General features: G+C 39.1%; 1 protein-coding gene across 1 annotated transcript in view; it reads right to left on the reverse strand.

Annotated features, from left to right (window-relative positions):
- ARHGEF12 (Rho guanine nucleotide exchange factor 12) overlaps positions 1 to 25,679 on the reverse strand; it is a 63,260-nt gene that overhangs the window by 1,281 nt on the left and 36,300 nt on the right. The window contains exons 5-38 of the mRNA XM_026038127.1: positions 23,739 to 23,837; positions 23,218 to 23,267; positions 22,869 to 22,926; positions 22,232 to 22,410; positions 21,499 to 21,576; positions 20,764 to 20,883; positions 20,057 to 20,188; positions 19,071 to 19,142; positions 18,289 to 18,381; positions 17,571 to 17,681; positions 16,963 to 17,061; positions 16,360 to 16,402; positions 15,942 to 16,047; positions 15,552 to 15,689; positions 15,057 to 15,089; positions 14,176 to 14,290; positions 13,292 to 13,397; positions 12,938 to 13,150; positions 12,584 to 12,713; positions 12,214 to 12,249; positions 11,414 to 11,568; positions 11,128 to 11,274; positions 10,293 to 10,378; positions 8,642 to 8,767; positions 7,717 to 7,831; positions 7,399 to 7,499; positions 7,071 to 7,148; positions 6,335 to 6,410; positions 5,762 to 5,929; positions 5,158 to 5,245; positions 4,258 to 4,347; positions 4,030 to 4,106; positions 3,428 to 3,655; positions 1,431 to 1,916 (exon numbers count right to left, since the gene is read on the reverse strand). Coding sequence (XP_025893912.1) covers positions 1,431 to 1,916; positions 3,428 to 3,655; positions 4,030 to 4,106; positions 4,258 to 4,347; positions 5,158 to 5,245; positions 5,762 to 5,929; positions 6,335 to 6,410; positions 7,071 to 7,148; positions 7,399 to 7,499; positions 7,717 to 7,831; positions 8,642 to 8,767; positions 10,293 to 10,378; positions 11,128 to 11,274; positions 11,414 to 11,568; positions 12,214 to 12,249; positions 12,584 to 12,713; positions 12,938 to 13,150; positions 13,292 to 13,397; positions 14,176 to 14,290; positions 15,057 to 15,089; positions 15,552 to 15,689; positions 15,942 to 16,047; positions 16,360 to 16,402; positions 16,963 to 17,061; positions 17,571 to 17,681; positions 18,289 to 18,381; positions 19,071 to 19,142; positions 20,057 to 20,188; positions 20,764 to 20,883; positions 21,499 to 21,576; positions 22,232 to 22,410; positions 22,869 to 22,926; positions 23,218 to 23,267; positions 23,739 to 23,837 — 4,032 coding nt within the window. The remainder of the gene's footprint in view (positions 1 to 1,430; positions 1,917 to 3,427; positions 3,656 to 4,029; positions 4,107 to 4,257; positions 4,348 to 5,157; positions 5,246 to 5,761; positions 5,930 to 6,334; positions 6,411 to 7,070; positions 7,149 to 7,398; positions 7,500 to 7,716; positions 7,832 to 8,641; positions 8,768 to 10,292; positions 10,379 to 11,127; positions 11,275 to 11,413; positions 11,569 to 12,213; positions 12,250 to 12,583; positions 12,714 to 12,937; positions 13,151 to 13,291; positions 13,398 to 14,175; positions 14,291 to 15,056; positions 15,090 to 15,551; positions 15,690 to 15,941; positions 16,048 to 16,359; positions 16,403 to 16,962; positions 17,062 to 17,570; positions 17,682 to 18,288; positions 18,382 to 19,070; positions 19,143 to 20,056; positions 20,189 to 20,763; positions 20,884 to 21,498; positions 21,577 to 22,231; positions 22,411 to 22,868; positions 22,927 to 23,217; positions 23,268 to 23,738; positions 23,838 to 25,679) is intronic.

Here is a 25,679-nt window from a genome sequence, read left to right on the forward strand (position 1 = left end):
TGGAGAAAATCAAAATGATTCACTTTGCTCATTTTTTTTTTTTTTTTTTTTTTTTTTTTTTTTTTCTCCCCCCCCTTTCTAAACTGTGTTTTCATATCAGAACGTCCAAAAACTTCCAGCTTATATTAACAGTACCCAACAAAACAATCTGTTAAATTTCTAAACTCCATTTACCAGTTATGGTCCTCAGGATGGGTTTAGATGGCAAATCCTGCTAATGATAGGTTTTCAAGCAACTATTAACAAGAAGGTTTTCACATCCTGCACCTAGCAACAGAATTGTTCCAAATGATTTCTCTACGGTATTGAAGTAAAGCTAGCCTGTGGAAACAGAATTGACTGAAAACGGGACAATCTCATTTTAATGTCCCTGCACACTTAAGAAGGTAAACAGTACAAGAGGTGACAAATAAATTACATGCTTCAAGATTTTGGCTCAATTTTAGTAACCTAAATGTCTTTGTAATTGAGAGAAAAAGTATTCTCAATATAGAATTGAATTCAGACAGTCGGGAATTGGCTAATTTACGCTGACAGAATCTATTTTTTAAATAAAAGTCTGTTTACGGATAAGTGATTCCAAGACTAACAGTCATACAGAATCTACCTGCTAGCAGCTACTTGCATTGTAACATTCATGTGAACAACCGGTGTATTATATTTAGTGCAATGTCACCACTTTGGCTTATTAGAGTCAAAGGACTCTGCAACCACAAAGCGTGCAAAGCCCCATGAAAGTGCTTACATTTGCTGTCTCAGAGCCAGCTTTCTGCTGAGTTAACAGCTCTAAAACCTTCTTGATAGCTCAAAGAGATATGCTTTGAGAGGCGGCCCAGGCAGCCATCAAATATAGCACATGTAATAGTAATAGTAAAAATAAGTTTGTAAGAACTTCAGGCTGTGAGGTCACAGGGCACAATTACAATGCAAAGCTAAACGGTGAGTTTCTTTTTTAAAGCTCGATCAAAAAAAACCCCAAAATAATAGCTACAAAATAGCCTTAATCACAGGGGTCTGCGTGCACAGACCAAGGCAGTGTTTTGCCTTCATGGAAAATGCTTTCCTCACAGGTCCCAAAAGCCAGCTTAGAGATAATGTAGTCCAGCAATCAAGAGCTTGCATTGCATTCATACCTCTGCAATTATGGCTTGCAACAGTGTATTAATCCCACAGTATTTCAGTTTCTTGTATCATAAAATAGAGAATTCATTAGATATGTATTTGTACAGCCCTATTCATGGCTAAAATTACTTTCAAGGACTAGAGGGCTTCTACTCCTTTTAAATGTCCTCTACCATACTAGCAAAAGAGGCTTCATCAGGAAAACATACTATTATTATCTTTAAGCATCTTCTACTAAATTCTGAACTCAGTCTCCAAAGCTAAATCAGGACAGCCTGTCATTCAATGAATGAACGAAATATACTCACCTGAGATCCGTAGTTGAACATCCTCTTCCTCCTTCCTTTCCATTAGTTCACTTTCGGATGGATTTTCATCACTGTGAGCTTCTCGAGCATCAAAAAAACGTTCCCCACTTTCATCAGCACCCACTCCTTCCAGCTCCGAGGTTGACATCTCCAGACTCATACTTGTGTGGTCTATTGCTAGGTTGCTACTTGATATGGGGTCTCCTGCTACGAGCTGCATGGTTTCCCCTGAGGCTGGTGATTCAGCTGAAGTCCGGAGGCCACAACTAGCCGTAGATTCATCAGTGCCAGTGCCCAGGAGCACCTGGTCTGCTCCAGGAGGGCAATATTTGTCACTGTCAGAGTGCTGTTCTCCAGGCTCATTTCCACTCTCCGCTTGGGCTTCTTGAGAAACAGTCCTGAACCTGGGAAAGTGCTGCCGATCTTCAAGGGTCCCCTTCTCAGAAAAGCCAAACTGCTGTACCAACAGCTGCTTCAGCAAGTCCACTGCAAGTTAGAGATAATATTCACAAAGCTTCATAGACCATAGCGTCTGTAACACTAAACAAACACACGCAACAGACACTCTTTCACAAAGAGAGACCTTGTAGCTGCCAGCCCCCTCATTACTCCTAAGAGGAAAGACAGGGGTAACAAGAAATAAATGAATTCTGAAGTCCTGTCCCAAAGCTTTACTCCTTATTTTGTTTTCCAAGTGAGGACAACCCAAGGCAGTACACATGCCATCTTGCTAAGGGCATAAGAACATAAGTATATAAGATCACCATTCTCACTGTATAAGGTAACACCTTAGAAGAGCTAGAAGTTCTCAACATGTGTATGACCCAGTTGCATTTTGCTGCTGTTAGATGGCTGCTTCTTTCAGTCTGAATAGTCATGAGATGTTAGGTCACATGGTATTAACTTTATATACCTCACAGACTAAGATTCTCTTATTACTGGTCTCAGAGAACAAATGCTAAGAACACTTGTATAGGATTCAAAATTGGAAAAGGACTTTGAATCCTATCAGAAGAGAATCTCACAATGGATTAGAAGACTCAAGATAAACTAGTAGATTGTTGAAAATTGTCACTTCTTGTAGAGAGAGATGGAAGAGGGAATTTATGCCAAGGACACTAATGCTCTGCATTCTAGCAAAAGCAGAGGACCTAGAGAAAAGCAATAAAGACTATTCACTTCAAGTACAATTCAGAGACTTCACCTCCAATTCAGAACTGCCAGAGAGAGGTATCAGCATTAATGAACTTATTCAAATTTTAAAAGGTTATATTTGAAAGGTTATATGGATCTCATCAAGTAGGTTATATACTCCTGGCATCCTCCCTCTGAAAAAAGGGCTGATACCAGAGAATAGGAAGCAATTAAATTTTTTCTAAAAACATTTTCATAGAATAATCTGTCCACTAGGGAAAATGCTTTTCTACTCACGCAAATGTTGATCTACTTAGACCCAATCATCCCTCAAATCCTTAAAAAATTTGAACCTAAATGTTTGTCAAGTTCGCAAATATCCTACCTCTTTTGCATGAATTTGTGAAAATAGTGCAAATTCATATTCACCAACTCATGCAATCTCTCCCGTATTACTTGCCCAGAGTTGTAAAAAGAAGTCCGCAGGCTGTGTTGTTTTTTAAATCACTGCTGACTAGCAATGATCCTTCACAGCACTGCACAAAGCTCTGCTATGTCAATTTGTCACCAGTTTTTCAAGGACAGTCTGGTATTACCTTCACTTCATACATGGGAAAACCATAATAAACCAATGAGATGACACCCTAAAGCCAAAGAAAGCACCACTACATAAATTTATATTTTAGAATTCCTTCATGTCAGATCCACTTTATTTTGCTATGCTGTGATTTGCAGCACAGGGACACATGGATTTTAATCAAAATGGACATGAGATATTACTTTAGCTCATTGATTCAGAAAGTTGACCTAATGCCTCCCATGTTCAAATTATATTGCACCAGACACTGCCCACAGATACTTACAGTTCCTCAATGCATCCAGTGCCCATTGTCCTTCGGATACCAAAGGTGAATTGGTGGTTGTGTGTTCAAAGCACGCAGAAGAATCTTTAAGTGACAGGTCTGCCTGATGCACTTTATCAAACTGTCTTTCTGTCACAAGAAGATTTCCTACTTGGGACTTTTCAGACATGATGGGTGAAGAAGACTCAGCATTTGGTATCAAGGAAGATTCGAGGCCCAAATCTTTATCTTGTAAATAGAAAACAAGCACTCATGTTAAATAACTATTTGAAGTATGAAGTGAAACTGCAGAAACTTTTGCTTCACATTGACACCTCTGAAAACACTAAAAAACATATTTTTTGTGCATAGTCTCTAGTAAAAGGATGACTTTTTTTCACAGAGAAAATGTTTTCCAGCAACTTACAAGTCAGATGAAAAAACTAAGAGGTACGCATTACAAAACATAAATAAAATAAAGTTGATTTTGACTTCCTTATAAGACTTGTAAAGAAGTCTTTCCTTTCCAGAGAAACATCAATGGTACCAGATGATCCTGARGACAAAAGGAGCAAGGCTGAGCACATTCGCACTCCTTATAGCGAATTTAATGCTTCCTTTACCTGGGCTTTGTAGACTGCTTGCAGAAATGTCGTGCTGCTCTTTGAGCTTCTGCTGCTCCTCTTCTTCACGCTCTTCTCTGCAGGGAGGAAAGAACCAACACATTCATGTAGTCACAGGTATCTGAATCGCTGCATGCACATCAGCACTTTGGCTGACGATTTTGAGCAGAAAAGGGGCTACTGGGAAAAGAAACATCAATCCTTCCTCCCTCAGCTACTGTCACTTACTCGCCAGGTCCTGATTGCGGTAATGGTATCACTCTTCTGGTAGTCTCCACTTTAACAGTCCCTGCCATCTGAGCTATAAGGTCCTGCCATCTAGAGTAGAGACATCAAACAAATACATGTAAGAAGTGAAGCATAATGACACTGCTGCATTGAACACTTTTTAAATTCAGCGTATATAATTACTGCTTTTCTTAACTGTTTTTCTTATCAACAAAAGAGTCTTTTTTAATCTATTACAGTCAATGACTCAGTAATATCTTCCAGTCACAAGTAAAGTGCTACAGTTTAACGCTCACCTCATTACATACTCCTTAGCACAAGAAAATGAATGATGGGACCTTAGCAGGAGCTGTTAGGCAAGTCAGTTACTTTATGTACAAATATATATGAAAGCATTGAAAAACACTTCTTAAATATATATGAAAGCATTGAAAAACACTTCTTGTGTATTACTGAATAGTTTCGTACATGATGCTCTAAAACAGTTGATATACATCACACAAACAAGTTTCTGCCCTGCTTATACTTTAGAAGTACACACTCACACAAGACACTATAACTTAGGGATATTTTATTCATATATATATATATATATATGTGTGTGTGTGTGTGTGTGTGTGTATATATATATAGTGCATATATATATATATATATATACATAGTGTGTGTGTACACATATACGCATCCTCAATAAAATATAAGTATGCAATGGTTTAAAGCAGCAAGAGAACACACCTCCAGTACATCCCACCTTCCTAACACAGCTATGTTCTCACGTGAGCTTAGAGAAGGAACCCAGGTAATTCATCAACAGCTGCACGTTACTACAGGCAAGCAGATGTAAAAGTTCTCTCAAGTACAACAAATCAAACAGCAGATGGAGCTGAACCAATTACTTACACATTCTTTTCTGAAACAGTCTGTGCAACCAGTTCGTAAATGTGAGCACCATTTTCTGACATGGAGATGACGAAGAAAGCTTTGTTATCTGAAGCAAAACAGGGAGGGAAGAATTTAATTAGATGTCTTGTCCTGCACAGTTTTCTATAAATTCCTAGAAACCCAGTGTGATTCCAACCAGATGCAATTAAGCAAGACTTTGTGAAATAACTCTCCACTGCCACACAAAGATAATTCTYTCTCTCTCCAGATTTCTTTTTATTAATCCTAAAAAATAAGAGCTGTTCTCTTTGAATCACTTGGAAACAGATGCATTTCCCCCCCTCTTTCCTCCTAACAATTTCCATTTCTATGGTACCTTTCATCTAATAAGATCAGAGTATTTTAACTTATAAATGTATTTAAAAATAAAAAAATACTAGTAGGTAACTAACACACATGTTAACTCATTCAGATTCATAAAGCAAGATGTAGGACAGCCAAGAATTAAGGCTACGCATTTTTTTCTGTCCTATTTGGAACTGCAGACAAAAGCATCTTTCCTCAAGCTACTTAGTTGTCATTTTCAGCTTCTTCTTCAGTCTTCCCTATTTGTTACACTAACCTGTTGCCACCTGACGAACCAGAACAGTGTTCAGTTTGATGATAGGACTGAAGGTGTGCTTGCTATCAGCCGTGGATGCCAAGATTTTACTGTGACACTTCAGAACCAGTTTGTCATCTTGTTTCTGCAACAGTACCAGAATGTCCTCCAGAAGCAGTGTGTAGAGATCTGGAGAGTGCAAATTAACCCAGAATGAGTTAAAGATTCAGAGTTTTCTATCACATCCCCGCAGAAAGAAAAGACTGCGTTTTCCATTACTCATGCAGAGGCAGTAATCAGTGCTATGCCATTCTCGGCAAAGCTTGCAAATCTTCCTCATCAAAACCACATCAGAAAGCTGCAGATGGGATTGGATCATCTCATGACTGACTGCTGTGTCCCTGCATGGCCTTAATGATACTCTAGCCCATTTCAGAAGTGACAAGAATAATTTAATCAGCTCTGAGAAACACACAGGCATTATTATAGACAGCAGTACAAATCATAATTGGAAACTGCAGATATGTCTTCTTTCTCTCTCCTTCTCAGTGCACGCACACACACAAGTCCAACTCTAGACAGAATAGGACTCACCAATAGTTTTGTCACGATTAACCTTCCAAGTTAGAGGCCCTTCATGAAGCATTTTTCTTTTAGTTAGATCCAAGTTCTGTTGCAGAGGAAGGAAAAAAAAAAGTAGCACTATAAAACTCTATGTAAGCAAGAAATGGGATAGCACCAGAACTTCGAGGGAAGGATATGGATAGGCACTCCAGTTGAGACTACCAGCTAAATGTATTCCGGAAAAAAAATATGGAATGGGAGCGGAGAATGGTAGTAAAACAAAGCTTGTGAGCGATGTTTGTTATCACTCTTGTTCATTCATCTGCTCTTATGCAGATGCCAGGTTGAAGGAGTAAACTATTTTCCTTTCATGTCAGGTTCCCAAGGCCACTTAATGTCATCTAATTTCTAGGAGGAGTTTTTCCAATACCTCTTCATGTGAAGTTTACGGTTCTAGTACTACAACCCGATAATGCTTTGGCACTTGACTTGCCTACAGATGACATACTGTACTCATACAGAAATCATTCCAATGATCTGATGGACTTTATAATGTCAATGGATTCTTCAATCATTTCCCTGCTTGTGACATTTAGATCTGCAGGCAAATAGAAGTGACAGTTTTCACAAGTCATTCCTTCCAAATCTTCAAAGTCTAAAATCAAGGACAGCAAGATTTCGTAACTGTAGTAAGAAAAACTTAAAACCTAGCTACAAGGTTGCATATACTATTCACATAGCAATTGCTTCAAGGATGTCAGCTCACCCTGAACTCATCCATCATGGGGTCCTCAGATTGCTTCAAATAGGACAAGTCAAGACGACGCTGATAATCTTCCAAATGCTGGAAAAAAATTTATCAAGTCGGTTACTGATGAGCAAAACTCACTAGAGCCCAAGTTCAGGCCATCATGAGTACTTCCACATGTTCAAATGCCTTGGATTCCTGCTCTCATAAAACAATGATGCCACAAAGCAACTTTAATCACAAGAAGCATATAAGCTGGAAGTATAGAGATTGTAGGTGTCTTCAACGCTGTTTCCATTCATCACATTCTTCCTAGCCCCTGATGCTCACTCCAGTCCCCTCCTACCTGCTTATTCTCAGATTCTTTAACAGCTTGATTCACATGATTAAGGACTTGACGACAGTGATCTGCTGCTTTCTTCACTTTCTCCTTCTCTTCAGGCAGTTCTGCAAAAGAGCAAGAAACTGTAAAAACATTCTCGAACGAAAGGTGAAAGAGTCAGCAATCTAGTGCAGTTTGCTGACCTTAAATCTGAGAAAGGGACTCACTGCTAAGTTGCAATGAAAACAGATAGTGACCCACAAAATTGAACTGTCCTCAACATACGCTTGAAATCACATTTGCAGAGAAACATGCACTGGCTGCCTAGTGAAAATACTTTACCTGTGTACTTGGCAATATTATCGAGCAGAAGGGGGTACTTAGTCAACCTCTGCATCTCAGTGGGAATGATATCCTTCAACTGCAACCGTCGACACAGTGGATTACTCTCAGCATCCTAAAATTAAACAGAACAATAACTACATTTGTCRTTTTTATTAAGACTATAATTACCTGAGCGTGTAACATCTATTTATCATACAAAAGTCTATTACTTCACTTTCCGGTAATTAAATACAAGACAAGAAATGCCAAAATTTATCATTCAGACAACACATCCCCTCTCCATTTGCAATTAGCTATAGGAAATGCTCATCACAAAAGCAGTGTCTTCCTTCCTTCATTACTTCACAGAGGCCCTGTACCATCTCCAATCAATCTCAGTCACTGCCACACGGGCAACACATCAGTTCAGTCTCTCATGTGATAGCAAAACTATGGTACATTTTTCAAAATAATCTCAACTGTTGAATTACCAGAGTTCTCCCCAGCCTACGGTATCAAACACAATGTTCTCCTCTCCATGTGCCACCCATACTCATCTACTCTCCTGACAGGCGGAATAGGGGTACCACATCTGTCTTTTGTCTATAGCATATATTAAAAATGCAGTGCTGTTAACAGTTTTCCCCACAGAAATACTCAGTTCCCTTGGGAAGCAACCACCTCAAGCGAGATGTGATCTCCTGTCTGGGCCAGCAATTGCTTTCCTGCATTCTATCAGGACATACTGCGCTTCTCAGAATTAAAGGCTCCTCAACCAGAAGTGACTAGCAGAGATAAACACAGCAGCGGAAGTGATCCCAATCTGAAGGCAATATTAGACATAATCTCATTAATTATGATCATGTTATCTATAGCCCTTCATTTTCCTACACTGGCCACAAGCCACATCCTCAGGCAGTTCATACCCTTGCACAAACATCACCTGCACAAAAGTCTGGAAGCGAGAGTCCTTCTTCTGACGTGATTTGATGACCTCTAAAGCAAACGGCTGGTTACTGCAGAAAGTAGCAGTTGCATTTTTCAGCTTCTCCTCTGCTGATCCACTAAACTGTGTCAGAAAGCCAAGAAAGTCACATTTAGACACAGTTAATTTCAGCATGTACCTATGTGAACAGAAATACGGCCACAGAGCAGCATTGGTCTCAAAAGGGAAGAAATAAATAGATTTGGCAAAATATTAGAACTAATTTACATAAAAGAGAGCATTTAAAACAACTTATATTCTAAAACTTTCCTCTTCCCATTCTACTGAGGAACTCCTTTTCAGCCATAAGGAGAGCAGATAAAAATGCTCTTAGATGAATGACAAGGATGATGCATCCACCAGACTATAAGTCAGTACAGTCATTACCAAAGGTCTTGTTGTTTTGCAGGGCTAAACATCAGAAGACAGCATTAGCATCTTGCTGTTTTCTAAATCACAATCTTACAGAAACATGGCTAGGAAAAATGATAGCCAAATGAAGGACTGGAAAATGTGCAGCAGATGACAGATGGCTAATGTGTTACTGCAACTGCAAGCCTCTTCCTGTTCTTAGCACCAAATCTGTGACATAGCCTAGTAACTCCTGAAAATATTCACTGTCTGGAGAGAAATCCCATTTTTGGTTTTAGCCACTTAGCCAGAACATTATACAGGGATATACAACTATTTCCTTATATTTCCAGCAATAGGAAATATAGCTGGAAAATAGGCAAGCTAATAGGAAATATAGCATAGGAAAATAGGCAAGCTATTTCCAGCTTGCCTATTTTCCTATGTTAAAATAAGCTGTAAAGAGAAAAATGAACACACAGGTTACTTCTTGTTTTTTTTTCCATAATATGCAGAGAAAAATCTTAAAGAGCTTGAGATATGCTGTTCTGYCAGCTACATATAATCTTTATTTTCTTTTTTTTTTTCTCCCCCAGAACAGTAGACAAGTTTTAGGAACAAACGAAAAATAGAACTTGGGAGACGCCTAAGACTGATGGATTTAGGAAAGAATCTACCTTACTTCTGCTTCTCTCATTTGGACTTCAAAATTTTGAAAGGAATCCTGCAATTAATATATATATATTCACACACACACACACATATATATACACACACACACATTTATACATATATGTATACAAATATATATTAAGTGCTATAAATTTCAAGATGCTCAGCTATGCAAATTCTAACACAGTTTAGGATTGGAATCCAGTGTTTTTAAGGATCTTTTAGCAGCACAAGCAATACAAGACTTAAATCTTAGTGCTATTGAAATAAAATGTCCTACTACTTAACTCAAAATCCTTCTCTCATCTTCATATCTCTACAATCACCTTTCTGCTCCACTTGGACATTATAAAGAAATCACTTTTTTCTTTAAAATGATTCCTTTATGAAATGAAAATCCTATATTGAATTCTTCCTGCYTTCCTTCAGTGCTCTGTCTCTAGCTCAATGCCATCATAGAAATGATGTTTCTCAGATATGCAATTTCTATTATCTGGAAATTATATCTTGGTGAATCTCTGGCTCTATTTATCACTTGAGCAAATGTTCTTACAAGAATTACAAAGTAAAACATAATGCAATTTACCCAGGAAAGCAGGTCCTCCCCAATCTGGTCAATTACAGAAGTCTCATTCCTTTTTCGGACAGCTTTCATTTGATCATTCAATGCAACTTAAAAATAAAAATAAGAAATATTAATATGTCTAAATTGTTTGCTTTAAGTTCAGCACTTACTTAAAAATAAAAACTTTTCTAGTAGAGGTATTTGCAAATAGCTTCTAATATATGAAACAGAACATTTAAGAAAATGTCATATATTCCCTTTGCACTTCTTGTCTGTCTTCAGATCACCCCAAGAATCATTCTGGCTTTGCTTCTTTTTTTTTTTTTTTTTAAACCAAAAAACTCAATATCATGACCTGTTACATGATAGTGTAACATACTTCAATCCACTTCCCTAAAATTATGCAGTGGATGACTCAGTGGCAGAGCTGAAATTCTGTTTCTGAATAATCCTTTCTCTAAACAAAGGGTGGCCCTTCAACACTACGTGCAAGACATCCATGTTTAAGGGCTTTTTCGTATACTCTTTAACTAAGTTGTATCTTCTTGAATGCTGCTCTATGAAGATCATTCATCAAAGCATGCTTTTTATCAAAGTATTGATCAGCACAAGGAGTCTGGGTACACAGATAAGTGAAAGCAAGTATCCAAAACACTGACACAGTCATTTTTAAATGAAGTATCTTTGTAAATCAGTGTATGCAAAAAGACCATCTGTCATGTTCTTTCCACCTGAAGTACTATGTGAGGTTGCCTCTCTTCTTTCAGGGTCACCTACGTAATTTTTTTTTCCAGATGTCTGTATCTGCAGATCCTGTTTAGACTGCAAAACTGAAAGACATCTCATCTGTCCTTACCATGAAGCCCAAGGATATCTTCCAGATTTGAAAAGATTTTCCGTTTGTCACTGGAGTTCAGGATCCCTTCCCTCGTGACACGTTGGTAGAAGACATTATGCAGAACCTTCAGTGTGCGGACATGAGCTCTCTCTGTGTAAAACAATTCTAAAGAGAAGGGAAGACCTGATTATAACTACTGCCTTAAATAGCTGTGACAATAGTTTTAAATTTCAAGAACTTCAGGGCTCCAAAGGACAAAGCTTGAACTTTGYGTTTAATAAGCTAGGAAAAATAGCCATCTCACCATTAATCACTTCTTGGCGCTTGATTTCATAAGGTTTCAGTCCCATCAACACTTCTCGGCTCACAAGCTGCTGCCAGTTGGGAGGGTCCATGTCCATATCAAAATCATATAGCTCATCTTCACTTTGTACATCTGCAAAACCCACACTATCCATTCTAAGACAAAAAAAAAAAGAAAAAATCCRTCAAATACCTCCCTTTTCGGCACAGACATAAGAAAGAGAGAAGAGAATCTCTAAGTATTCATATTAGTTGTAAAGCATTATGAAAATGCTCCCACAGCAGGYTGATAGACGTTGCAAGCTACACATATTTTATAATTTTGCCCTTTGCAGAACAACTAAGAATTAACACCTATTCACATAGTATTTTCATAACTCCACTTTTAATAGAACTGTAAAGTAATTTGCTAAAGGTCAAATATCAAGTCAGTGAAAGGCCAGGCTACAATTTCTTCCCTGTGTCCCTTTGCAGATGCAGAGCTATTAGCAACATGCAGACTTGGAAAGAAAACAGCGAATCTCAGTTTCCCAAGCCATCCAATTTAATCAATGCATACAACAAGCAGCGTATTTCCCTCATTGTTCAAAAGGCTTATCTACATACGATTCGCTGCACCTGCTCTATATCTGATTCCTGTGTCTCACTTCATATACAAGTTATTTAAGAAGAGGAAAGATCACCTAGGCAATTGTAGTTGAATCTGCAAATCAAAACTGTGAACATCACTGCATTCTACTTCAAGCGTGATTAAAATCTAAAAAAATTCAGTGAAGTTCAAGCACTTATAAGTATACTCACTTGCGAAAAGTCTTTGGTGTTCCCATGTCAACCATTCTACAAAGAAAGGAATGAGTTATTATAAGAATACTTATGCAAGCATTTTATCCAACTCAGCCATCCAGCCAAACTCCAGATTTAAGTCTTACCTTCTAACTGAAATGTTTTGTCCATCTGTCAATTCTTGGCTTCCTGATCTACAGACAGCTTTCTAGTACTATCATAGCAGAAATCAGCATAAACTTAWCATGGACACAAACCAACATTTCCTACTTCTGCTAACGATGTTTAATACAAATCATGTCACTGGTAGTTATATAGACTTAGCTGCAGCAGTCTTTCTCACATCCACCCTCTTCAGACTCTCAAGCAACCAGGGACCCACATTTACCTCTCAGATTCTCCCTCCTCCTCCTGCAAGTTTTCCAAAGGAGATGGGAATTCAAAAGTATTATTAGGTGTGCGGGGCGTGCCATCCACACAATCGCTAGAAGGTGGCGCTTCTGCAGTCTGCTTCGAGCCTAAAAAGAGAAGTAAAAACTGCCAAGAACTGCATAAAATCAGAATTTGTGATTCRTAGCCTCTTTTCGATGTAGAGAGGAACTGAGCTTATGCCTTGCTAAGAAAAAATTCTAYGAGAAATTTTCCCAGGTGACAGGCCTGCGCTTACAACAGTAGATGCCCAAGCCCTGAAACCAACAAACAAGTTTCTTGGGCTTATCCCTCTATACTAATATCTTCCTACCTGCTTCACTGTCCTTGCTCCCCTCTGGAGAGGAAAAGGGACCTGTTGCCAAAGGAGACATTGGGTTGGCTGGCAGATATACTGCCTCTTGTCCATCACTGGAAGAGCCACTCTGGCGCATCTTGCCAGAATCTGGTGGCTCTGGGCTAATGGAAGAGGCTGAAGATAAGTGCTTTGGATGACGTTGCTTCTGCATTTCCATCGCTCTGCCAACTGAACAAAGAYAGGGCTATTAGACTAGCAGAAGTGCTTTTACCTGTTTCCAGCAATCAAAAAGGGATCTCATGGACAACTAAACAATTAGGCTTGTTCAGATTGACAGTCGGGGAACATAAATTTCATTGTCTGACATACTTGCACTACTATCATGTCGACTTGGTCTCCTTGGTGGTCCCAAAATATTTGGGAAGCCTCTTCTCTTCCCTTTTTCCTCTCCTTCTTTCTCTTTCTTGATACTTTGCTGCAGTTAATACACAACAACAACACAAATAAGCAAACAGATAACTTGTTTCATTAGATTCACTTATTTACTGAGATAACCAACTCTTCYGAAAAGTTATGAGATAACCAATTCTTCCGAAATTCAGCAATTTAACAGAAACAACGACTTTTGTACCAAGTCATCTAATTCAGGAGTCAACATACTGCAAGGAAAAGAGACAAAGGCAACATACGGGCAGACTATAAATGGTGTACAACAGGATTAGCATCAGAGCCAGAGCATCTTAAGGGACGTATCAGCTAAGAACAAAAACCAAACTGTCTGATTTCCACTTCATGTAGAGCTAGAAACCACTTTCTTTCCTAGCATGAGAGACCCATTGCCTGTGACCAGTACCACTTTGCTTCTATAAGGGTCAATATCTTGCAGCTCCAAAACTCCAAGAGCATCAAGTCATGAGTTTTTTGGTCACATTACTTGGGAAGAAAACTAGAGAAGCCATAAGCCCAATTAGCCTATACAAGGCCCACAAGTGATTCAAGGTTGTGTTATACGAATCACATCTCAGTCAAAGTTTTTATAAGGCTGTAACTAYGAAAAACAATTAGAATTTAGGTAGATGATTAAAGGAAGTAAAAAGGCTACTATTCATTTGTAATTTAGGCTTCTGCCAAAATATGCAGAAGCTAATACCAACTTCCAATGTATTAAAAGTGGGTTTTGAAATCTAATCACTCACATTGGACACCTTAAAACAAAACAAAAACCATACACATGCTGGACAAGACACTTCTACCTTTATCTTTGGCAAGAAACCAATACGGCCACGCTTCTGCTCCAGATTCCGAGGCTCTTTCACTTTGACTCCCAGATGTTTCATGTAAGTAAGAATCACATACTGCATTGTCGAACTGCAGAATACATACAAAATGAAAAATTAAAAGAGAAATTAATAAATAATAGAGAAATTAATAAATAATAAAGAGAAAGTAACTTCTCAAGGTAATGAAAAAGGTCAAATGCAAGGGTTCCACTGAAGAGCTAAAGAGAACCATTTTTAGATTCAAAGAAATTGTAATCAATTATTTTTTATATGAAACGGACTCAGCCAATAACAGAATTTGTTCTCTTGTAAACAAAAAAAACCAAGTACATAAAAAGTGTACCTGGTAAGATGCAAAACACAAATTTGGAAAATTACACAGAAGACACAAAACTGAGAAATTAAATACATATTTGAAGTTGTATAATAGCTTAGAGTTACAGTAAGAAAAAAAAAAACATCAACAGTAAAAGCTATGGTTACTGTAGAGTATAGCAAAAATTATCCAGACAAAGCATGCTGCCAAACAAACTAAGCAAAGCATGGTGTTTCTATGAAGAATAAATGTCAGACCAGGCTGAAACAGATGGAAAATAACACCAAAAAGCCACATGAACTTTCAGCAGCCTAACTCTTTTTCAGAACTGAAACAAAAGCAACAAACTTTGGGCTAAGCAGCAGCTCAGAAAAAATGCTCGAAACTCAATCTCATTATGGCAGCAGATTTAGAAAATGAGAGTTTGCAAATACAGCCAGAAGAGGGCTGTCTTGTTCTGTTCAGCAGAAGAGATCCTATAAAAGTGTCAGTAATGGAGTTCTTACTTCACAAGCTAAGCCCACAAAATTTGCATTACCTCTTCTCTTCTTCCAAGGGCTGAGATGTCATCCTAAAAAAAAGGGAGGAAAAAAAAAAGGGGGGGGTCAGAAGCTGTGTGCAAAGTGTCCTTTGGAATTAAAAATCCTAAAGGCTTCAGCTGGAAAAAATCGGCTTTGCTTGCCTTAAAAGAAAAATGTTTCTGAAGCTATAAAATTAACATATGTTCAAGAAAAAGAATGGGATTTGGACCTAGTAACGCATCTGGCCACAAAAGGTGCTCTGCTCCTAGCAGTTCAACAGTAGCCTCCTTGAAAAGATACATGGACTTTATTATTGCTACTATTTATTTAGTGTGCTACTAACTTACTTTCGGCTATTACTAAAATGCTTGTGCTGTATGTTGGTAGCAAATTGGGGAAGCAATGGAAAGACAGTCACGTCACATTTTTTCTAGTTCCTAATTCCTTTGTTCTGCTCTTAGGTTTTGAGTGGAATCTCCCTCACTCTCACAATTACACTCGCTGGTACTCACAAGACTTCCTCAATTTTGGCAATGATCTGTTCTGCGCATGCTCTTTCCTTCTCCACTGCATTCCGGTCACGAACTCTTTCTGCATCCAGTTTGGTGAGTTCACCCTCTGCCAGAGTCAATCCCATGCTACGCTTCTGCCTGGAATTTAGGGAGAGGGAATTATCATTTGAAATTGGATGTTGACCTATAATGATGAGAACAAGTGCCAAACCCAGTGTCAAAAATATTCAAGAACTGGTCACAGGGTGACCACAGAGGCCCTCTCCAGTGCTATTTTCTCAGTCAGTCCAAGATGAATTATTATATTCCTCGAGTTTGGATTTTCCTGGTGTTGGAATGTGCCCATTGACTGAGGGCACATATAAACATCAACCAAAAGAAAACTGTTACCTGAAGTCTTCAAGATTCTTTTGAACTTCTGGACAGACTTTATCTTGCATAGTTTGTATGTAGTGACGATGAAGCTCCTCGGGAATGAGTTCTGGTCTCCTTTTGTCTGCAATTCAGGAGAAAAAGTAGGTAGATTATCCTTTAGAAAAAAAAGAACTCTACCTTAGGATAACATCACACACACTTTAGCCCACTCAAAAGTACCCTTCTGCCTTGACTTTGTTGATCATATGAACTTAAGTACAATACTCATAAGCAGCTTCCGTCATATCCCGTATCATAAGCATCTATTCATCTTTCCCTGTGACACATGACACTGTATGTCACAAGCATTTCTACATGAGCTTCAGAAACTTGCTTGAACAGCCTCAGCCAGCAGAAGCTGACAAAGCAAAATATCCTAGGCAAGAAGTCTTACCTAGATCTACAGATATCTCATCTGGAACTGGAACTTTCAGATTCTGCAAAAGAAAAGGAAGACTGAGAGAATATACACAACAAACTACCCTACTAAACATAAACGATACAGTACAATCCCCCCGAAAAGATGAGATCATACAACAAAAACCCTTCAAGGTATCATGGAGGAGATTCCTCTTCTCAATAGATATTAAACTATGTAAGGATTCTTTCAAAGCATATGGTATTAGCATCTGCTGCACTACTTCGCAGTCTAATCTACAATGGCAAGGAATTTTTTCAGAGTCCCATCAACATATACAGTAGTTACTAATGAGAAGACAATGTATAATAACTAGAGTTAACCTTGCACATGACAAGAGGTAAGATGATTTATTGTAACAAATAATGCTTCGCCAATGAATCATCGAGTTTCCAAACATCTGAGGCTCTATGTTATTCATTTTCTCCTACTCACTGGAAATATTTTTAACAAAAGCTTTTGATTCTGGAGGACCTAGATCATTCCTTTTTTTTCCCCAGTTTGAGAAAGAGAAGGAACTTGCTTTCTCATGTCATCTTGCTAGATATGCTTCAACAGGAGGAAATGATTGGAACCTACTGCAGCTCGGTCCAAGAAGAACTGGTAAAACTCAAGGAAGACACGTCGAGTCTCTTTGGAGTTGGTCTGCTTGTACAAGTCTGTGTAAAGGTAGCATAACTGTGGGAAACAGGAAGGGAAAAAATAAGTATCATGATTACTCTACTAGCAACTCCTCTGAGTTTTCTCTCACATTTTTCAATGTGAACACACAATGCGCTCACAATGTGAGCACACTTTCAGGCCAACACTGGATTGAAAGACTTCCTTCAGCTATGCAGACTGCATAGAAAACCTTGATTACTCAGCTAGGCTACCCTTGCACCCAATAAAGGAAAAGATGCGTCAGATTTTTCCTTGTAGACAACTTAGCCTACTTCTCTAACATGGAATAAAACTTTTCAGGAGCTAAACACCTGTTTTCCAATACCTGAATTTAAGAAAAACAGTTCTATTCATGCTTCTCTACATTTATCTTAACTACCCTCATGCCTGCCCGAGGTCTGCATTTCTCCCCTTGCTTATCCAGCCATGAAACTGATAATGCCACAGAAGAACAAGGAGACCCTCAAAGAACAAGATTAATATGACAGATTTGGCTTGGCGGAAACAATTCCAGAATATCTTACTAATGCTGCAGGGTCAAACTGGGACACCACATGATGCAGAAGAACAGCCAGGTGAGCTGGACGAGATTTCAGGAGCTCAATGTTTTGGAAACAGCTGCATTGTCCATTAATCTGCAGAGATACATGGAAACTACTTCAATTATTCAAGAAAGCTACTGTGAAGAAAAAAAAAATGTTCCGATGGCCTGCCTACTCAATTATTTAAAATAAGAACAGATCAACTCCAGAACCTGTGAGATGCTTTTGAAGCATCCCGAGAAGAAATCTACACAGGGAAACCTATTTAAATACTCTTCTGCACACTGAATATAATATAATGAAATATAGTTCAAATATTTCAGAATAAATATACTAAAAGCTATGGCAACAGTACTGCTGTAACATTAAGGGAGATCTGCCAATAGAAGAGAAATGAGCAAAAAGAAATTAAATAAGGCAAAYGAATTTCTGGAAGCTTAAGGTTACAAGAAGAAAGAGAAGCAAAATATCAAAGACTGCATATTAATAAAAACTSCCCAAGTATTACAATTTGGCAGCATCCACAGGAACAAGGAATCACATTCCATAATTATTAATTCAACATATCAAAACTATTCAATAAAAATAAATCATGCAATCCTTAAAGTTTAGGCATAGAAGAAAATAACTTTTGTAAAAGAAGGTAAAGAGCAACTGAGGTTAAAAGGTGGTTTTTAACTACAGAAAACATAATTCTCACCTGTTCCTGTTCAGTGTCAAAGTCRTCATCTTCTGCTCCAATAATCTGTGGTCCCATACGGGAAGAAGGACTTCCAACACTTGACTGAGAATCCTGGTGCAAGGTGGGATGGGAAGAGAAGGGAAAAATAGTACAATGCTATTACTCTCATGGAACAGTAAACCTTCTCTAACCAAGGATATTAATTTTCCTTCTCTAGAAGCTCAATTGACACTCAAGTGCCTTTATTCCACCTCATTCAAATTTTTGGTTATGAGATCCTGTTTATGATGCTTCTCCCAAGTTGCAAGGATTCAGAGGAGTCAAACTAGCAGATTCAAATGCAATTTCACGATCCACAAATACTGCTCAGCAGTCACATGCTTGCTGCTGTACCATACATGAATGTATAGTATATATATTCTATACATATATATGAATCCCATCTCAAGGCCATCCTTGATAATAATGCTGGTTTCATAATGACTGAATATCCTAAAGTAAAGACTGTTTTCCTTTTTGTGTTGGATTCAAGGAATAAACTTTGTACAATAGCCCTAGCTATTTTAGCTCCAGTTGCTTTACTGCTGATTATATATTTCTCATCTTTTAAATGCGGCTGTTCTTAAGTGCCATAAACATTTATTCAGCTAATTAACGTTCCTTGCACAAATTTAATTGCATTTTATTATCTAAAGCAAAGTTTATGCATGCTTCATCTAGAAAGTAGAGGAAAAAAGAGCAAGATTTTAATGGACCCATTACAGGAGAAGCTGTTAGCATGCTTTATGTTTTGGACTTACAGCATCTTGAATCTCAGTCTTCTCTGGGCTCTCATCCAGATAAATTCGATCCTTCAGGCCACTCCGAGGACTCTGAGAAAGAAGTTCAGTTCTGCTAAGTACCAGCGAATCCACAAAAGTAAGAACTGTATGGTTATATGCTTCAGCCATAGCAGACAAAACTTCTCTTTCCTCACACAGTGAACTGTTGAACAGCTGAGACATGAACAGCTGAACTCTAAACTGTGTTACTCACAGGCACAGATTCCAAAAGGGAAGCCCAAATATTACAGCTCTAGCATGCACAGAAGCAGTTTCAAAAATAAAGTTTCTAAGATCAAATAACTGCAGTGTCGCAAAAACTGCTCTTGTACCTCATTCCCATCTTTTCCCACTTCCCTCTATGTCTTCTCATAGTTCATGTACTACTCTTGTTGTGAGAGAGTCTCAATGCCTTCATGTTAATCAGCTAGTATCTTAATTAAGGATAAGGCACTCCAATATGAAGACTACCTGAGGACACAGATTGATAACTGATGAGCAAGCAGACTGAGCACTTACACTGTTGGCAATAACTGAAATTCATTTGATAGAAGTAATGCTCTTCCTCACTTTTATGGCAAATTGCCCACTGCCTAGGTCTGAGTCACAACTACCACAAATGGAATATTAACATGCCCTTAAAAGACATTTTAATTTGCATCTCTCAGCTCTGAGAAAGATTTTGGCATTCATCTTTCTTTGCCTCATAACAGGGAGTATGCCAGGAAAGAAAACATCTTGGAAAAAAAGCCCAAACCCACAGTATTTTTTTCCTAGTACCTAATCGAAGACCAATATAGCATGCTTGCTCAGTGCTGGTGTGTACTTAGAAACTGAGGCTAGTAATACACAACACTACTGAGACACAGCATATCTGAATAATATTCAGGACAGTACAAACTCAAAAAAGCCATACAAGAAAAAAAAAAGTATAGAAGCAACATGTGAAGATGTTCAATACTCACATCAGTAATGTCACTGTTTGGTCGGGAGCTATCAGCACTGTAATCCAGTTTGCTCAGAACATCCCCACTTTCTGCCTCTACTTCACTGATTTGCAGAGCTTCTGTCACAGATTTAGAGGACAAGACTCCATCCTGAAAAGATAAAACGAATTGGGAGACAGCACAGAGCAAGTTGCATATTTCTACAGACATTAGCTCTTTATAAAACTGCTCCTTGTGAAATTGTCTTCATTTATTCAGAAGAGGTTCCTATGTTTTTCAAAGTGAAGGCAAAAGAAAGTTTTCAGGGCTCAACCTCAAACACACAAGGAAAACGGGCAAAATTATTTCATTTCTGTATTAAAAAAAGGTGTTTCAAGCTTCTATTTATACATGCCTCACAGTAAGAATGACTTCACAGGTTTCTTTTAAGCTGCATTGACAAATAGGCTAACGAACACATCAAAACTTGCATACATTGCTTTAAAATCAGTTTCTCAAGGAGCATTCAGAAATCCACTGTAACCTCAGCTTAAAATACTGACGTTGCACTCTATTGTGTAACAGCTTCCACAAGCCTAATGACAAGTCACAACTCTAGAGGGTGCAATCTGCCTGTGGAAACACGGAAGGGCTTGGTAGGGAATTCCTGCTTGCCCAAAATACCATCATTCCCTAAGAATTTTCACCTGGAACATACTGCCGAGAAGCCCAACACATTCTGTTACCTGAGTACCGCCTGTGGCTTTGCACAACCGCTCTTGCAGCTGAGGAATGTGCTTCTTGGTTTCCTGTATCTCTTTGAGCAGCCGTGAGGTGGGTGAGCGGCTACACTCTTCTTGCAGACACTGAAAGATAATTTTATGAGTTTACATTCAATTAAATATTTCCTCACTATCAAAACTTATATCTACAATCTATTACTAACCTTCACCAACACATCTAGTAAACAGCACGTTTACACACCTCTTGTTTTATCAAGCAGGCACTACAGAATGTCTGTTTTATACAGCCTTTCTCCCTTTCCTGTGCAATATGCCAATACGTACATTCTCAAGGTTTATTCAAGTTAAATCACAACCATGTTGAGCATACACTTGAAGGCACAAAAACGCAGTGTCACCCAGAATCGCCAGGTAGATTGTAGCTCCTAGTGAAAACTGACTCTCGGTGAGACAGAAACATGCTTACGTGCCTAGCATTAGACCAAAATGAGGCATGTATACATTTAGGAAATCTTCTACACTTCTTTCCTACCCTGTCAGGAACTGAAAGCCTCAAGAGACGATCGGTAAGACAATTGGACACCTCTGGTGTTAGTTCAGTGCATATYAAAGCTAAGCGGAAACATAAGCTACGCAAAGAAATGAGGATTCTAGTAACTAGTGATTCAACAGCCCATCTTCACATTAACAACATCTTCTCTTTGCTCCACCCCTGCTGAACACAAGCAACTTCAGTACCTGCAGCCGTTCCTGCTCTTTCTGCAGCATCTTTCTCAGAATCTCCACTTTCTGGTTGTGGACAACATTATTCTCCTCCTAGGAAATAAGGAAAAATTAAAGAGTCATTGCTTTTTTTGGTGGATCCAGAAACAGGGAAGGAAGACAGAAGAAATATACATGCCCACTTCTCGCCTATATCCTCAACATAGTCACTGAAAAGCCCTACAAGAAGTGATTCAAGTTTCTCATGCCTTATCTCATACAGGATACAACCACTCATTCCTACTTTTGAAGACAGTTATCATAGCTATTATCACTAAAGCAAAACGAACAACCTCCTCTTTCTCCCCCCAAACTGATGAAAAGCATTTGCTTATTTTACTTTCTTCTCTCTTCTTTGCCATGTGTCTGTGTGCTTTACAGTCCAACTGCCAGCAGAAGTTAGAGAACRACTGGCCTGGACCAGACATGACGAAAGATCAGCTGATGCAAACTGCAGCAGTGTATCTCAAGGAAAACCTGTGAACAACCTTCAGCTGCCTCTACATTATATCAGATGGAGCAGGATATTTACTTGCAAGATGTTTTTTTCTCCAAGTGGCTAAATGCCCACTGGGTGGCAGAACAAAATTTCCAATTCCAACTTTTGATTTGTGCAAGAAGAACAAAACAATTCCTTTGAGGGAAAATACATGACTACATTTTTTCCACTGCTAAACTGGTTCTTTGGAAAGAACACTTTAAATCTTACCCCTACGAGTACTGGGCTAGTAATCCTTTCTGCATTTCCTGATGTGCCAGGCGAATGAGGAGATGTCATGATTGGAGACATATGCCCAAATGCTGCCACATCCACTTCAGAATCAGCTAATGGAATTTGGGGCGACCCTGGTGGGCGCCCCTGAACAGTGAGAGCTACATAGGAACCCGCTGCAAGGAGAACAAGAACAATCCACACTTCAGACACTTGCAGATTTCCACAGTTAACGTTTACTCTCTCCAAAAGACAAGATTCAGACAGCTCTTCATCTCTATTTCTTATACCAGAGGACCTGGGAGCACTGTCAACTCCACTCCAGATACCTCCTTTTAAATTTTAAGTAATCCAATGTCTTTCATMATCATCCTTAAAGAAAGCACACAGTGCAATTTCTAGCCAAAGTTAAACGACTGACCATATACATGCATGAATTACCCCAAATTTAATATTACTGCATCTGTCTCATACACACCCAGCATCTGTCAGATCAGTCTATAGCAGTCAACAACTTATGTACTTAGCCTTTTCCCCTTGATAGCTTAATCAGTCATTGGTCTTTTAAAAATACCTCTTTCATGCTTTAAAGGAACACAGTGACAAAAAGAAATAGTAATCTGCCTTTACTCACACTTGATCAGCTTTACCACTTCCAAATGGTTTGAGTGTGTTACTAGAGTGCCGTTCACCTGTGAGGGGTGGAAAAAAAAAAAAGCATTTTTTGCTGAAATATTTTAACCTCATAGAGTACTAAACTCACCAYTGAAGTTCTAAAATGGTCAGGTTCACCACAACAAAACTAACACTCAGCAGTGAGCTTCCAATGGCTACTGCACATCCCCAAAACAGGAAAAATTAGACCACCTGCTATCCCATGGAATAATGTAACCGCCACTGCAGACACATCAATTACATTCTTTCAAAGAAAGAATTCTTTTAAAACAAAGAGTCCATTTTATGGCTGTTTTGAATGCCCTTACCTTGATAATTCTATCACCGGTCTGCACTCCAGCCCGCATGGCTGCTCCATCTAGGGGGAAAGAAATCATTAAGGTGCCCTTTTAACAGAGTCACTCAATAGAAAAATGGTTTGAGCACTTCTGCAGTTCCATGCAAAATTACTTCCCATATTCACTCAAGCTTCCCCTTCCTCCATCAGATTAATATCTAGCGAGCATCTAGGCTGCGGCAATTCTGTTCTCATTTTGCAGCAGATACATCAAGCCACAATCCCACAAGGTTACATGTGCTCATTTTACTTCCCCTTAAGTGCAAGCTCTCAGTTTCCAAACACGTAAGAGGCAAGAGAGGGGATTCGCTCTTTTCCAAGAGTGCAAGGATGTCTGCAACACCTATTCCCATGTTTGCGATAGCTACAGGCACCCCACTCTCGAGGAAAGAATCTGCAGTCGTCTTCTCCAGCTCACGCAGGCGTTTCTTAGATTCACATGAGAATGCTYTAGGCTGCTCTCTGGCTAGGGCATTTAGCATGCCTGCTTACCTTCTTTGACTGACTGCACGAAGACTGGATTGTCTCCACTCACTGTCAGCCCAAATCCATTTTCATCCCGCTGGATAACGACACACCGTTGAACAAGACCTGCATAAAAAGGTGGGAAAAGGGCARAAGAAAGAAGGGGAGAGAAAATACAGAGAGACACAAGCTAGGCATCAGTCCAAAACCTTATCCTCTGAGATCATCACAGAGCACTGAAAGAAACTGGTACAAAACAACAGAGGAGAAAAATACATGAAAGACAGCAACACAGCATCAGTCCAGAAAGAGATAGGAATGTCAGGACAGGTCAACTTATTGCTTCAGTTACATAAAACAGGGATAAACAACAGCAGAGATGCGGACAGCTCTGGCACATCAGACACAACTTAAGGTAAATGCAACTTTTTAAGAAGAACAGCTGTGTACATGAACCAATTTCCCTCTGTCCAGATTAATAACTCTTCAGAGCATGACATATGACTGTCATGTTCTAACGCACTATCAAAACCATCAAACACATTTTACAGGCTACTTATCAAGAGTCACAAGCATCTCAAAGTAGCATTAAACGATATGATTAAAACAGGTTTATCAAATCAGGAAGAGTTTTCCCGATTCTCAGCAAAACCATAATCTCAGGACTTTCCATTCCAGATGACAATATCCCAGCAGAGTAACAGTAAAGAGGATAAGCCACTTTCAGTTCACTTAATTAGCCATCAGAAATCGGTATCATGCTTCCCAGCAAGCTCTCAAAGTACGAGGCCAAAGCCCAGGTGCTCCAAGTGCTGATCTGCTCCTCCTTTAACCTGATGGGACATCAGGAAGCAAATCATTTTGTTTGACAGTGTTGGGAGTACTCAGAATAGTGGGAATATAAATACCGTTGCAGACAAATGCATTTACCAGACACACCACTTTGAAAGAATGGCTTGCTGCATATGTCTAGTGTTCACCTGAAAATGGACTAAGAAAAAAAAACACAACAAACAACCTAGAAGCCCCAGCATATTCTTTGCAGAAGGGAGCACTTTGCTGGGAGTGTCTGCAGAAGGCCTACCACAATGGAGCCCTTATCTTGAGAAGTCCCTCTGCAAAATACTTCTAGGATATTCTCTTATTTGCAGAGCAGAACCCACTAGCTACTAAAGAGTTCCCTTATTTTTAACAACTTGCTTTGCTTCTTCATTTCCAAAGCCACATCAGGCAGAATTCGTACACTCAGATCGCGGGAAAGAACATTTTTCTTTCAAGATCAGATACCAAAATTGTAGCAGCATCATTTAATATGGAGGGAGCAAAGGGAATTGCGAAGATGTCGCTCTAGCAAGACTGTCTCTCCTGGAACCATTTTTAAGGTACGAGTGTGAAGTACACCCATGTCTTCCACTACTGCAGCAATACGGCTCCCTTCACTTCTCCCAGGCGACTCCTCATGGAAATGCGGAGCCGCAAGTGAAAACACTGTCTACCCAGTCAGCCCTGTTCTCTCAAGTGCCACATGGGCGCAGATGCAGCACGGCGTAGGAGGGGTGGAAAAGGCTGAATTCCAGCACTTCAGCAGCAGTCTGAGCATCGTGCCTTCTCCCAGTAACGCCCCTTCCACTGACAAAGTGGAAGCAATTATTCTACAGGGATTGACAATAAATTGATAGAAGGCGAGAGTAGATGGCAGGGGGAAGAAGACCAACTTTAACACTCTCCTCACATGTTTAAGTGAAGAAACATCCCTCTCCCTCTTGTACCTCCTTTTTTTCTATATGACCAAGCTTCTTTAAGGCTCACTTCACAAGAATGATGCCTCAGGGTGGGGTGTGGGAAAGAGTACATATGCTATTTCATAAAAACAGCTCGTTTTAAACTCCACTGCCAGACGTACAGGTTTTATGAGTAAGACGCTAACTAATCTTTCAACTTATAAAAACTTTCCTTGTTTAAAGGCAC

Source organism: Nothoprocta perdicaria, unplaced genomic scaffold (genome assembly GCF_003342845.1).
Source record: "Nothoprocta perdicaria isolate Ctin4 unplaced genomic scaffold, notPer1 scaffold_201, whole genome shotgun sequence".
NCBI classification, from domain to species: Eukaryota; Metazoa; Chordata; class Aves; order Tinamiformes; family Tinamidae; genus Nothoprocta; species Nothoprocta perdicaria.